General features: G+C 36.8%; 1 protein-coding gene across 1 annotated transcript; it reads right to left on the bottom strand.

The window, feature by feature from the left end:
• Nucleotides 1–1,762: 1,762 nt before the first annotated feature.
• Nucleotides 1,763–11,103, bottom strand: LOC118749805 (probable cytochrome P450 313a4). The gene is made up of 6 exons (XM_036484601.1): nt 11,091–11,103; nt 10,975–11,044; nt 10,782–10,896; nt 10,547–10,696; nt 1,993–2,416; nt 1,763–1,923 (listed from the first exon to the last, which is right to left on the bottom strand). The coding sequence occupies exons 1-6, from the start codon at nt 11,101–11,103 to the stop codon at nt 1,763–1,765; spliced, it is 933 nt and encodes a 310-aa protein (XP_036340494.1).
• Nucleotides 11,104–15,990: the final 4,887 nt, after the last annotated feature.

Here is a 15,990-nt window from a genome sequence, read left to right as displayed (position 1 = left end):
CTGATTTTTGATAATAATATGACTAAAATAGTTCAGATTATAAACAAATTATTTTAAAATAAAAAAAATCTTGAACAAAATTTTTTATCATTTTCTTATATTTGCAATTTTTATATTGTATGCATAAACATAAGTAAACCAATCAGTGTGTCTAGAGGTTGTGCCTGTTCAGTGTTTCCATACTAATTTGCGTAAACAAAATTTTTCCGCGATGATGGAAAATAATGGCTATTCTATTAGAGCTACCGAAATTGTTCCTAATTTTGCAAAAAAATCGCAAACTATAGCTAATATTAAAAAAGGATGAGAATATTTGGAACTAGCGATCTAAATGCACGCCAGCAATATTAATGTTGTTCTTTACATCTTTTGACTATAGGCCAGTGCAATTATCAAGAGAACAATTAAAATTTTCTTAAAAATAGATGAGTTTGAGATTAACGATAAGATAAAGGGCTGCGCGAAATGATACTTGACTTTATCTTTTGCGTTAAAGGATTCATTATCTATTAATATGCACCAAAATTTTTGGCTAAACCCAGAATTTTTAACAAGAATTAGTCTTACTCGACTAGTGTGCTGTGGGTCACTTGGCGGTCGATGCGCGGGCTCTTACAATTAAAATGAAAGACTAATATTTCGCAGGCTTGTTGTTGACTTCATGATACAATATATTTTCACTATTACCAAGGGATTTGAGAAAAATTTGATTTTCGACCCGCCCCACAGTGGTTCGGATCGCAAATCTAGCTGGACGAAACTATTTAAACAAATACTCGTTGATGGATCTTTACACCACTTCTTACCTAGGGGATTTTTGGGTCGCTGATTACGAATCTGAAGTCACTTATCAAAAATTAAAAATGGCGGATCCAATATGGCGGACGAAAATTAAAAAAAATCTGTAAATTTCTATGACACTGGGTATCTGGGGGTTTTCTGGGTCGCTGATTACATATCTAAAGTCATTTACCAAAAATTCAAAATGGTGGATCCAATATGGCGGACGAAAATAAAAAAAAAATCGGTAGATTTCTATGTAACTGGGTATCTGGGGGTTTTCTGGGTTGCTGATTACGAATCTAAAGTCATTTACTTAATTTACTTTATTTACTTCGGAACGAGCATTTTCATCAGATATTTCTTTCAATTTAATAATCACATAATCACGGACACCTTGTTGTCTTTCAGAAGTTTCAGCAACACTTCTCCAAATATCAAACAACTCACTTCTTAAGATTTTCTTTACCATGACTAAAATTTAAGATCACAGCAAGAAACGCAAATAAATTTCAGAAAAAAATTTATAACAGCGCTTAAAGATTTGCATGCCTGTTGTATAATGTTTTAATTTCAGAAAGCAGAAAATTCGCGAGTTACTATTTTTTTAACTCTTACATAACCAAAGTTTTTATAACTCAAAGTATTTTTCTGTTTCAACACACCGAACCACTGTGCGCCCTAGTATAAGGCCTTATGTTGGATAAAAGGGGGAGTATAAATGCCTCAAAATGGTGTAAATTAGCCTCAAAATCGTCATTCATGTAATAGAGTCAATATTGGTAATAAGCAAAATTCCAAAGTGTATGAAAAAAAGTCAAATTTCGACAGTTTTGCGATACTAGTAAATATAATTGTGCTTGTATTGAAATACATTTTACGAACTGTAGTTACATTAGAAAATAACATCTTATTTACTATTTTATTCCTTATATTTAAATACGAATGCAGGCTATCCGCTTCAATTTTCATATGCAACTTATTAAGCTCTGACTTCTATACTTAATAGTGGCTCCACTTTATAGCTCAAAGTAACGTTTGGCATGAAAACGATATCATCATATTTAAAAGTTGTTGAGAATTTAAGACTGCGAAGTAAAGTTATTAATAATACGTGCAATGTGAATTCTGCGTAACGGACACCTATAATGCAAACAGAAAACAAATTTGGTTCGATTACTGATTGATTTTCATAGCTTCTGTTTAATTTACCTATGCAATTTCGCGGTCCTTTTGAGAAAGCCATATACGCACACGGATGACGCTTTGCAATATTTCCAGGTAGGAAGTTTTCGGGGTTAAAACGAGCTGCTTCCGGGCCCCAAAGCTCTTTGCGTCTGTGCAATTCGAAAATTGGTATGATAACTTGCATTTCCTTAGGAATTGTTACACCCGGCCGCAGTTCGGTTTCATTTATAGCTTGCCGTCCAATGTACGGTATTGGTGGAGCTAGTCGCAATGCCTCTGCTATGACCATATCCAAGTACGGAAATTTTTTCAAATCATCGTATTCCACTGAAGTGATTCCGTCTGGAAATACAGAACGAACTTCTTCAAATGCACGTTCCTGAATTTCCGGATGCATCGCCAGCAACACAAGCGCCGAGTACACCACTATAGCTGAGGTCTCGTAGGACTGAAAAATGGTTAAAAATCAGTCAAGACATGTGTGCTTAAGCGACATTATTTTTGTTGATTTAAATGACATTGCGCTATTATTTACATAATTCGGCACGCTATTTGTTACTACTACTATATGTATATACGTACATATCGTCGATGTTTTTGCAAAACCGCCCATCGTCCAATTGCAAAACCGCCTATATTACGGCACTAAAATTTTACAGGAGTTTTTTTTTGAAGGCAATGCTTTGAGAGGTGGTATTTTCTATAGCTATTATAAATATGTTGTCTTAAAAGCCAGTTTATGGTTTTTATGCATAAATCTCGATGCCTGGAGTTCAGGGTTACCAAATCTTCGCCACAACGGCGATTTAGGCAGTTTTGCAACTGGTCGATGGGCGGTTTCGCAAAAACATCGACGATATGTACCTTTGCGGTCAGCTGATTTATAGTGTTTTCGTTTCTCTTGTTTGTTCGATTTTTAAAAAATTGTGTGTTCGTTTCTTAAAATGTCGCACCCTTGTATGGCAAAACGTGTATGTTCTCTGTTCTTAGAAGAGAGGGAGAGATGGTTGCCCTGAAAATCAGATGGTTGCTTAAAACGACAATATTATGAAATTCGCGAGCTTGAAAAGGACAAGAAGGCAAAAGGGGGTGAGTGTAACATCAAATACATTTGGCACCGTGGAAGGATAACGTTTTTTGGAAGAAACGAAATCACCATAAGTTAGGTGATATGTTAACCATTTTTGGTTAGTTTCCTTTTATCTATTTAATGTTTGTAATTTGTAACCAACATCACATAAATCCATATTTTAAACTTTTACAACATTTATAAAAATTCAACAAACTTTAACAACTACACCCAAAAACTTTAAACATTTTACTCAGATGCTCGACGCTATTTTGTAGCGTCTTGAAATGTGCACTTCAACCCACTAAAACTGAATGCTATAGAATTGCATACCTAAAATGTTTCTAAGAATTCTGTATAAAAAAAAATTGGTGGGTGTAGTTGTTAAAGTTTGTTGAATTTTCATATTTTTGTACAAAGTTTGAAATGTTGATTTATGTGGCTATGTAATGAGGAGGATGGTTCCGTGCGCAGAAGTGGAAAACTTTTGACTGGAGGATGGTTCCGTGCGCAGAAGTGGAAAACTTTTGACTGCCATTCACCTGGGAGTGGCCAGAAGCGATTCTTGTGCGTACGGTTCAAATCGCAGCTCACAACGTCCGGATATTTATATCCACGTATCCTCTGGGTAGCAACCAAACACCCGTTTGGGAGCGAGCTAAAGTGAGAAGGCGTAAAACTTCGCGTGCGCTGGGTTTGGGTCCCGCCACGTTAAAACCCCGCCCAATGAAAAGAAGCAAACAGCCTCGGATGAGACCCCCTTTTTCTGATGACGACCACGGCAAACGTATAAAGGACTATGATTTAAGGGTATGCACCTGGAATATCCGGACCCTTAATGGGGAAGGTGCCTCTGCCCGGCTGGTTGATGTCCTCGGGAAGACAAAGGCTGACATCACCGCCATCCAAGAAATGCGATGGACGGGGCAAGGTAAAGTAAGCGTGAAGCCTTGCGACGTCTACTACAGTTGCCACGTAAAGGAGCGCAAATTCGGTGTTGGATTCGTGGTAGGAGAGAGACTCCGTCGCCGAGTACTGGCGTTCACCCCGGTGGACGAACGTCTAGCCACAATCCGCATCAAAGCTAGATTCTTCAACATCTCGCTCATCTGCGCCCATGCCCCGACGGAAGAGAAGGATGAGGCGTCCAAGGATCTCTTCTATGAGCGCTTGGAACGTACATATGAGCGCTGCCCCCGACACGATGTCAAAATCGTGCTTGGCGATTTTAATGCCAAGGTGGGCAAGGAAGGGATCTTTGGCGCCACTGTCGGAAAATTCAGCCTCCACGACGAAACGTCCGATAACGGACTGAGGCTGATCGACTTCGCCGGGGCCCGAAATATGGTAATATGTAGTACTAGGTTCCAGCATAAGAACATCCACCAAGCTACATGGCTGTCTCCAGATCGAAAAACGAGAAACCAAATCGATCATGTTGTGATAGACGGAAGGCATGCTTCAAGCGTTTTGGACGTACGTACACTCCGAGGGCCAAACATCGACTCGGACCACTATCTTGTTGTAGCCAAGATACGCACCCGCCTCTGTGCAGCAAAAAATGTGCGCCCAACAATGCAAGGAAAGCTTAACGTCGAAAAGCTGCAATCACAACAGACGGCCAATTTATTCGCCACTCGACTCACACACCTGCTCTCTGAGAGCACTCTTCAACAATCCGACGTACGCGAGCAGTGGAACCACATTTCCCGATCATTAAGTACCGCCGCCGAAGAAGTAGTTGGATTTCAGCGAGCCCGAAAGAACAACTGGTACGATGAGGAATGTCAAGAAGCCGCAGAGAAAAAAGATGCCGCCTACAGGGCCACGCTGCGATCGGGCGCAACGCGAGCCATGTGGGACCGTTATAGGGAACTGAAGAAGGAAGCGAGACGTATTTGCCGCAATAAGAAGAGAGAGGCCGAAATACGTGAGTGCGAAGAGCTTGAGAGGCTGGCCGACAGGAAGAACGCCCGAAAATTCTACCAGAGGGTTAGGCGACTTACGGAAGGTTTCAAGACCGGGGCGAACTCCTGTAAGAACAACAATGGCGACCTAGTGACCGATGTCCAGAATATACTTAAATTATGGAGGGAACACTTTTATAACCTACTGAATGGTAGCAGCGCTGAAAGTAGTGAGGAAGACGAACCCGAGTCCCCAGTCGATGATGATGGAGTAGCTGTCCCACCGCCTGACTATGACGAGGTACGAATAGCGATTACGCGGCTGAAAAACAACAAAGCTGCTGGAGCTGACGGCCTGCCAGCCGAGCTATTCAAGTACGGCGGCGAGGAGCTGATGAGGTGCATGCATCAGCTCGTATGCAGAATATGGTCAGATGAACGCATGCCCGACGACTGGAATTTAAGTGTGCTCTGCCCAATCCACAAGAAAGGCGACCCCGCCATACGCGCCAACTACCGCGGAATTAGCCTTCTAAGCATAGGTTACAAGGTCTTATCGAGCGTATTGTGCGAAAGACTGAAGCCCACCGTCAACGAGCTGATTGGACCTTATCAGTGTGGCTTTAGGCCTGGAAAATCCACCATAGATCAGGTATTCACAATACGCCAAATCTTGGAAAAGACCCGCGAGAATAGGATCGACACACACCATCTATTTGTCGATTTCAAAGCCGCTTTCGACAGCACGAAGAGAAGTTGCCTTTATGCCGCGATGTCTGAATTTGGTATCCCCGCGAAACTAATACGGCTGTGTAAAATGACGTTGAGCAATACCACCAGCTCCGTCAGAATAGGGAAGGACCTCTCCGAGCCGTTTGATACCAAACGAGGTTTCAGACAAGGGGACCCCCTTTCGTGTGATTTCTTTAATCTTATGTTGGAGAAGATAATAAGAGCCGCAGAACTGAACCGCTCAGGCACAATACTTTATAAGAGCGTACAATTGCTGGCGTATGCCGACGACATCGATATTATCGGTAAAAACAAGGGCTACGTCTGTTCTGCCTTCTCGGGATTGGATAGAGAAGCAAAGCGAATGGGTCTGGTGGTGAACGAGGACAAAACGAAGTACCTCCTGTCAGCACACAAACAGTCAGAGCATACGCGTCTTGGCACCCACGTCACTGTTGACAGTTACAAGTTTGAAAAAGTAGACGACTTCGTTTATTTGGGAACCAGCATTAACACCAATAATAATGTCAGCCTTGAAATCCAACGGAGAATCACTCTTGCCAACAAGTGCTACTTTGGGCTGAGTAGGCAATTGAGAAGTAAAGTCCTCTCTCGTCGTACAAAGATCACACTCTATAAGTCACTCATCATGCCTGTGCTGGTGTATGGCGCGGAAGCATGGACAATGAAAGCATCTGATGAGGCGGCTCTTGGAGTTTTCGAGAGAAAGATTCTGCGAAAGATTTACGGACCTTTACGCGTTGGTGATGGCGAATATCGCAGACGATTTAACGATGAGCTGTATGAGCTTTACAACGATATAGACATAGTGCAGCGAATTAAAATTCAGCGGCTCCGCTGGCTTGGCCATGTCGTTCGGATGGACAGAAACGCTCCTGCTCTGAAAATATTCAACGCGGGCCGCGATGCTGGGAACAGAGGAAGAGGAAGGCCTCCTCTGCGTTGGAAAGACCAGGTGGAGAAGGACTTGGCTTCACTTGGCATTTTCAATTGGCGTCAGTTAGCACAGAAGAGAAATGACTGGCGTGCTGTTTTGGACTCGGCCAAAATCGCTTAGGCGGTTACAGCGCCAAATAAGAAGAAGAAGTAATGAGCTAGACTTTAAAAAAAATAAAAAAATAAAAATTAATTAAAGAAAAGAAAAATAGCCAAAACCGATCAAAATGTCACTTAACTTAATCAATTGACCACAAGTGTACATAAATATGTGTATATTGGGTTTTAATTTGTTCTCTAACGGTTGAGAAGCTTAATTTTTTCTTGGTCGTTCCGAATTATTGGACGAGTATTTTATGACAGAAACCTTTAAAATAAATTCATTTAATCTTAAAAAAAAACTATTTCAATTTTGCAACAAAATTTACACTGTCTACAAACTCGACTACAAAACTCGGCGCTGCCTCAAATGTCATTGAAAATATTAGGGGTATTATCTGAGTCTTGCAAAGCCCTTGCACGGTGCACAGATTGCACGGTAAAAACCGGTTTTCGTATGGGGCAGCTTTGCAAACCGTGCAATCCGTCTACCGTGCAAGGCCTTTGCAAGACTCAGAGAATACCCCTATTAATCTTGGTAAATTCGGTGCCCACTTGAGGAAGCCTTACCCAAATGCAAAAAATTCAAATTTCGAGTGTCTGGCATGCAAAAATGTTTTGTTTTAAAGACTTGTATTAATCAAGGAATTACACGTATTGAGAGTTGCGGTTCCCGTGTACGCACTGTAAATATTTTTGATCGAAAAAAAACAGAAATTAAGTTACGAACAATTATGAGGCTCAACCTATAAAAACGCGTTTTTAGACCTTAAGTCCTGATTTTTAGGGGTATTCAAAATTCTAAGTATGCATATTTTTTGTGCATCATTTGATCTGTAACTCTAGCAGTCGGAAAGGGTTATTATCCCGACGAAACGTTGACGGTAGTACCGGGAGCGAAACGGTACATGACGGTTTAGTTAGAAAAAAACATGTGCAGTAAAAAGGTAACTATTTAAATAGATGAATCGTTTTATATAAATTTTTGTGAACTTCTTAATACTTTCGATTGATATATAATATTTTATTTTATTTATTTATTTCGAAGTAGATTACGTTGTCATATATCTAGACACGTATACTCGGAAAATATATCCTTCATCTTGGATTTAGAGATGGGCACCTTAAAAACAAAATTCTAAATTTTGGTGAATAATATAATGCTGAGAAAGATTGTTAAAACAAATTTACAACTTACTTTGATAACGAAACATTTCGTGAAATTAAATTAAAATTTCGCATACATATTGTAAGATTTGCAATGCTCACAAACTTAGTTTTAAATGGGAAAGAACTGCAAAGATAACGTTTGGGAACATAAATCTAATCCTCTCGATAAGATACGATCCCTCCACTGACAATATTATATATAAATATATCTAGCAAGGGAGCTCTACGGGTTTCCAATGACTTAAGATTAATTAACATAAGACGAAATGTGTAGGAGGTTATAGGGTTCTGAAACTTCAAGGACCGAAGACCAAATTTAAGAATTACCAGGAGCATAGACAGCATATTTAAGTTGTGAACGGACAATACCTGTGAACAATAGCTTTAAGGTACATATATGGATTAGAAAATTTCGTGGAATTACGACGCACAAAGCCAATTAAGGAGTAAGCTTTAGCAATGATGGAATTGATATGGCTACTGAATGAAAGCTTGTGATCGAATACAACACAAAGACACTTTGTAAAGTCCCATAAGAGATATTCGTTCATTAAACAAATGAATGCAAAATAAAAAACTTAGTGCGCGTAGGCTCTACGCGCGGAAGAAGTGAAGCTTAATATAGGAAATTCCAGAAGAAATAAAAGTGCGATAAACATACATAACATGTGCATATTTACTAATATACAAAATATATTTTAATAACCAACTGCTAAATTTAACTGGCTAAGAAAATATTCATATCTACAATATTAACTAGTATATTGTGGTAACTAAAGAAAGATATGAAATGTTTTATTTCAATATTATTGATATTTCTGGAAAAAACCTGCATCAATGGTAGCCGCTCCTTTGGTTGTTGGATCATTTCTACAATTAACCATTTTCAGTAAAAATTTTCCTTTAACTAATCTTGTCAGTTCATCAGATTTGGCCAGGGAAAGGTGACGTTGAAATCTCCTGCGAGAATTATAGGTCGATCATAACAGTCTACTTATCTTTATCTTCATCTTCATCTTCATCTTCATCTTTATTCAAAACCATTTCTTTTGATACCCATATTGGGATACTTTATTTATTTTAATAAATAATTTGAATTTGATTTTCGTATATATGGCAACCCTTTAAAAAACTAAAATCATATTACACATCTACATGTCGAGCCCTTTCATTTGACACCCCATTCTTTAAAAACAAACGAACGATACAGACATTATGATTCGGTGTTAAATATTTAACGCAACCATCTGAGACAGAGAAATTTTGAATTCGATTTTCTAACATGTGGGAACTTCTTTCATGGAACTAAAGCTATGTTGCACACCCGAAGGACAAGGCCTTCCATGTGAGACCTCATTTTTGAAAATCGATCGAAAGATACAGATTTTATGACTTGGTGTTGAATATGTAACGCAACCATTTCCGAACTCGATTAAAAAGTTTCACTTCAAAAAAAGAATTGTTTTTGAATATTTAATTGAAAATATCCTGGGCAGGATCTTTCTAGCCGGCCAACTCGCGAATTATTTACTACCACGTTAAAATTCAGAAAAAATAGATTTCACCCATTAAACAGATGGGTCATGGACATGCCTTATTCGGATCTTAGACAATAAATATTCTTATTTATGAAAAAAAACCATTACACCTTCTTTGCATTGTAACGATATGGATGTATATTAGACTGCATCACTCCCCATACAAAAAAAATCGGTACTGTTTTTCCATTGGAATTATAAAATCTATTATATTTAAGACCTAGACCAAAATTTTTCGGAGAAATATTAAGATTTAAGCGAGCTGAACCGATTTGAAAATATCTCCAAAAATAGAGTTTTTTATGAATAAAAATAGTTTCTTAAAGATGGTTTTTGAAAAAATTCCCTCAAATGACAAAACTGTTTAAGCTTAGAAAATTTACAAAAAATAAAAATAAAAAAAAATGTTAACGGAATCGTAATAATAAGATTTTTGATGCTGTTTTTTGACTTTTTCAAAGATTGGTATAAGAAAAACTTAATTAACTGGCCGCTGTGGTCTAGTGGTAAGCAGTGCGCGCTTCCATCCCGCAACGCCTGGGTTGAAGCCCTGGTCAAAGCAACATCGCAAAAAAATATAGAAAAAGTTTTTTCTTAACAGCGGTCGTCCCTCGGCAGGCAATGGCAAACCTCCGAGTGAATTTCTGCCATGAAAAACAGCTTCTCATAAAAATACAATCGCCGCTCGGAGGCGGCGTTAAACTGTAGGTCCCTCCGCTTTGTGTGACAACATCAAAGCGCACGCCACAAATCGGAGGAGAAGCTCGGCCAAACACTATCAAATGTTTTAGCGCCAATCTATTATTATTATTAAATAAATAAATACATTTTTTAAGCTTAAACCGTTTTGTAATTTGAGGAGATTTTTTCAAAAAACATCTTTAAGAAACTATTATTACCTATTAATAAAAAAACCCCCATTTATGGAGGTATTTTCAAATCGGTCCAGCTCGCTTAAACCTTAATATTTTTCCGAGATATTTTGGTGGACGACTTAAAATATAATAAGTTTTGCAATTCCGCAACTAGCGAAAAACCGCAGCCTTTTTTGGTGATGCAGTCTAATGTACATCTATTTATATATGTTTTTTTTTTTTAATTTTTACCGCAGCAATCATTGTAAAACTCTCGATTTCCACATCGCTGGCAGTGAATAGTCCTTGTTTCATAGCTTTTACCGCCAAATTAACTAGCGCTTGCTTGCCGTCTTCGTATTCATCCGACTCGGCTTTGAGAGAGGGATTTTTCTTGATCAACTGCAAGTTAATGAACATGAAGAACATTTGTAATTTATTCAATCGATGAATTCATTTTATTTTTACTAAGTGTTGTTGTACTTACATCGCATACTAACTCTCTTAAATATTTAAGTGTTTTTTTGTACTCTGGCGTTAAAGTTAGAAATCCCAAACCCACGGAGGAGTAAACTGAATTCTGTGCCGTACGATGAGCTAAGCTGTAGGATGTAATATACAAATGTAGTAATTTATGTAGAAGGAATCGAATCGTATTTGAATGCTAACAATGTACTTACATGTTAAATGCATTCATAACCTCCTTGTAATTCTCACTTCCCTCATCAATTTTGGTGCCCATTATAGTCACTGTAATTTCATAAAGCAAATACATACATATGTATGTAAGTATTACGGATATTCATCATTATGATAATTTGATATGAGGTTACTTTTTCTGTTATGTTTTTCACGTGTTAACTCCGACAGAAAAACAAATTAAGCAATATCTGTGGCAGATTAAGGAACTATGTTTTGATTAATCACCTTTTTAAACAAAATTACACCTTGCTGAAAAAAGCTGCTTAGAAATACATTTGTATGCATTTCATAAAAATGTGTTGATCAACAGCACTTAGTATGTATTTCCAAACCATTTTTATTTGGTGCACCTTCAGAATATTGTATTATTGCTTTTCCAAGAAATTATATAAATATTGAAGAGAGGATAACCACTAAAAATATTTATTTGGAAAAGTGAGAGACCATTCTAATTTGATAACCTTTTCCATTTATAGTCCTATTATTAGGGACGCAATCATCCGCTTCCCACACGATCATCCGCTTGGGCAATCGTGCAATGGTAATAACAGCTATACCAGTTGCACACGGAAAATGCTGGGTCTGCTAAGATGGGGTAGTCAACAGAGAATTTAAAAACAAAGATTAAGACAACTGGACACCAAAGTCTCAACAACATTAGCAGAGGCGGTAGGAGTGATGAATGATGTAATAAAAGACTGCGCCTATCGATCTGAGAGCAACTGGGTGTGACGTCACATTATTAGGTTTGTCCCACACGCTTTCCGGGCAGTTTCAGTAATTAGAGCGTAAAAACAAGTTACTCTCTAACAAGTGTCAAAAAGGTTCCAGCACGTCTTAAAAGTGCCCAGAGCGTGAGGAACGCAAAAAAACACATTTCGTGCCCGGAATCAACAAATTAGCTCTAAACAAGGATTTTATATGTATTTATCTTATATGGCTAATAAAATTAGCAAATACCTTCATTTCTGAAACAAAAGTGCAATTTTCCATTTTTGTATTTTACAAAATTTGCTTTCGGATGTAAACAAACAACAGCACATTTCTGCCCGGAAAAGACTCCGGGCTGTTTCGGGCACGATGAAGAAGACATTTACGACCCAAAAGTGGAAGGTACTCGCTCTCTATTGACCATTTTTCTAGAGTGAGGAACGCTTTCTGGGCTGACTTTTGTTTCCGATACATCGATGTTTGTTCTGCATCCTTACTCCTTTAGGCTCGTCAGAAGAGTTTGCGTTCGAATTTCCCTTAGAAAACTTGATGAAGCCTCAGTTTCAATATCCAATTCGCCTTCTTCATAGTTTTCTAACGAAGTTTTCAGAATGCCACCGAAGAGTTTGTTTTTTTTTTTTTCTTGGCTGATAATCATCTTTCACAACTCGTAAAATTTGGTTAGAATGAGGTTAGAATTGAAAAAAAGACGGAATAAATTTCCGTTAATAGGAAAACATTTTTCCAATGCAGCATCAGCTTTCTAAAGCGAGAAGCGGTGAGCATTTTTGAACTGAAAGCAAATTATATTCTCTTTCTCGGAAAAATATTTCCATGGAACCATAATTACTCCCTGATTTTAAACAAATTGGTCCAAAATAGTGTTCTTCTGAAAAAACACCGGATTTCTTAAAAAAAAAATTGTTTGCATTTATACCCCTCGAACAACGAGTACGTTGTAACGTTATTTAAGATCTTTAATTTGAGCCAAAGTAGAAATCTAGGCTCTGTGAGAGCCAAATTATGGAGTTATGCTGTACACACATAAAGGGTTTGTGATGTGTGGCAATATTTGCAGTTTCGTTCCACAACCCTATCGTGCACGGCTTGTAATTTTTTAATGAAAGCGTCAAGGCAGACGAAACGGTGTTGGCATTTTTTGTGCAATTGAATTTTTTATGCAATTTCTTTCACAATATACTATACTACTACTCAAATGTTTTTAGTACAATTTTGTGGTGAATATTAAAAATATATAGCTCTGAAAATTCACAGCGGGAAATTTTTTTATTCCCTCTTTGTTTTGACCTTTTCGAATTTGCATTTGGAAGTTTTGAAAAAGTGTTAAAAATGTATTGAACGAACTATTATAACATGTGTGCTATCAGCTTCCCATTCAATTTTCGAAACTAAATCTTAAAACAAAATGTCGTGTATGTATCTGAAAGAATTAGTAATTCTTAATTTTATGCTTTTTTTATGAAAAAATTTAAATAATTCAAATTTTAACAGAGGAATAATAAAAAATTAGGATTTTTCTGTAAATTTTTAGTTATTTTATATGAAAGCCTGTGTTTTTGCAAAAAAAATGAAGCTACCAATGAAGAAAATCGATGGATAAATAAGGAAGGAATGATTGGTCAAATGAAAATGCGCAAGAATTTTTTGTATGTAATATCAAATAAAATACCTCTTTGAGGTAAAAGTTTCGAGTGACGAAAGCTGAACTAGAAACACAAAATTTATGATATCAATTTCGTGACGAAAATCATACGCATTTTTTAACTGTTTTGAAACGTAGGGAAAATCTTTTTTATTCATACGAATCGTTGCAAAAGTTCTGATTTTTATTTTGTGTTTCTAGCAGTAGACGAAATTTCGCAACGTTCCGAATAAATAAAAAAAGATTTTCCGTACGTTTCAAAGGCAGTTAAAAAATGCGTATGATTTTCGTCACGAAATTGATATCATAAATTTTTTGTTTCTAGTTCAGCTTTCGTCACTCGAAACTTTTACCCCAAAGAGGTGTTTTATTTGATATCAATTATTTTGGGGTAGCAAATTTAAAATCGATGAAAATACAAACAATAATCTAAATGTTTTATTTTTCTCAAATAAATTGCTAAAAATATTATCTAAATCTAAATTATGTATTCAAATCGATTTGTCCATTGAAACATATAATAATGTCACATCCTTTCTTTTCGAAAAAATTAAAAATAAAAAGAATTATGAGAAATGATAAAAACTTATCAACTTGGTACCAACTTTGGATAAAATTAACACCTGTATTCGTCTGATTGCCTCGTAGTTTTAGTTAAGATTTCTACCCAGTGTGCACGCATGTGCTTTTTTTAAGAAGTTTTACTTCTATCACGTGTACGATGTTGCACTCGTGCTATTAAACTAATGCTTTTTTCTCAAGTAGTTTTGCTCAGTGGCAATTTATACATATATATGTAAGTAGTAGTGGCACATTGGGTGAACTAAATGCATTCATACATACATATTAATGTACATCTGTACGTTGTCAAGTGCGGGTGATAAACCCATGTAGCATAGTTACATACTGTGTACATACCTGCAATTAAAATGGGGAAGAATGTTACAATTTCGGCATGTGACTGAAAATAAATAATATAAAAAAAAACTTTTTAATATACAACGCTTTTATAAATGGACTAAAAAGTAGAAAATAATACTTCTCAGTCCCATAGAATTTGTTTTGATAACTTTTGATTTTGAAATTTTAGCAAAAGTCATTATAAACAATCTATGAAATTGAAAATGAAAAACGTGGAGCGCATGCAATACAAAGCATTCGATTTAATTGACAATAGTCAAACTACATAACGTAGACCTAAAATTTCTACAGCGAAAGTAGAACTTTGAAATCGATTTTAAGCGGTCGTTATTCATATACCCACATACATACATTCATATATTACTTTTCATATCAATTCAAGTGTATTACATGCGCCCCACGCTTTTCATTTTCAATTTCATAGATTGTTTATAATGACTTTTGCTAAAATTTCAAAATCAAAAGTTATCAAAACAAATTCTATGGGACTGAGAAATATTATTTTCTACTTTTTAGTCCATTTATAAAAGCGTTGTATATTAAAAAGTTTTTTTTTATATTATTTATTTTCTACTTTTTAGTCCTGTCTGAATAAAATTTTGCAATAGATATTAAAATAATTCAACGATATTAATAGAAAGGTGCACACACATGCATTTACATATGTATGTACATACAAACGAGCACCAATTAATTTTATTTAAAGAAATGGCGTGTCGTCTATTTCCGCCGATATGCGTGTATAAACCCTCCTCAAAGTCTAGCCAAAAAGCCAGCAACTCACACAACAGGTTCCCCAGAGCAATTCGCTCGAGAAAGTGGTACCCGGTACACGTAATACGCGGCACACAGCACAACAATCCGCCAAAACAGGCAACCCGGCCCAAAATTACCACCGTAGAAGGCAGAAACCCCGAGCGGCAGTGCAGGAGCCCAAGAATTACCCTTAAAACGGCCACAGGAGCTTAAAAAGACCAACTGGTCCCCAACTGGGCCGAAGGTAAGTAGTTCCGGACTAGTCCCAACCTGGTTCCCAACTGGTTCCTGGACTGGTTCCCGAACTAGTTACCAACTGGTCCCAAAGTGATTACCAACTGGTCCACCTATACCTTAAGTGGTCCACAAGTCACTTCACTTACAAAGCATTCGATTTAGTTGACAATAGTCAAACTACATAACGTAGACCTAAAATTTCTACAGCGAAAGTAGAACTTTGAAATCGATTTTAAGCGGTCGTTATTCATATACCCACATACATACATACATATATTACTTTTCATATCAATTCAAGTGTAATACATGCGCCCCACGCTTTTCATTTTCAATTTCATAGATTGTTTATAATGACTTTTGCTAAAATTTCAAAATCAAAAGTTATCAAAACAAATTCTATGGGACTGAGAAATATTATTTTCTACTTTTTAGTCCATTTATAAAAGCGTTGTATATTTAAAAGTTTTTTTTTATATTATTTATTTTCTACTTTTTAGTCCTGTCTGAATAAAAGTTTGCAATAGATATTAAAATAATTCAACGATATTAATAGAAAGGTGCACACACATGCATTTACATATATATGTACATACAAACGAGCACCAATTAATTTTATTTAAAGAAATGGCGTGTCGTCTATTTCCGGTGTAGCAAACGTAGTACATAGGGCGACATCTAGATGTCATCTACCTCGCCCTATTCACTA

The sequence above is a fragment of the Rhagoletis pomonella genome, unplaced genomic scaffold (genome assembly GCF_013731165.1).
Source record: "Rhagoletis pomonella isolate Grant_MI unplaced genomic scaffold, Rhpom_1.0 Rhpom_scaffold_00001, whole genome shotgun sequence".
NCBI lineage: Eukaryota > Metazoa > Arthropoda > Insecta > Diptera > Tephritidae > Rhagoletis > Rhagoletis pomonella.
Note: the sequence above shows the minus strand (reverse complement) of the source record. Positions and strands in the feature narration are given on the sequence as shown.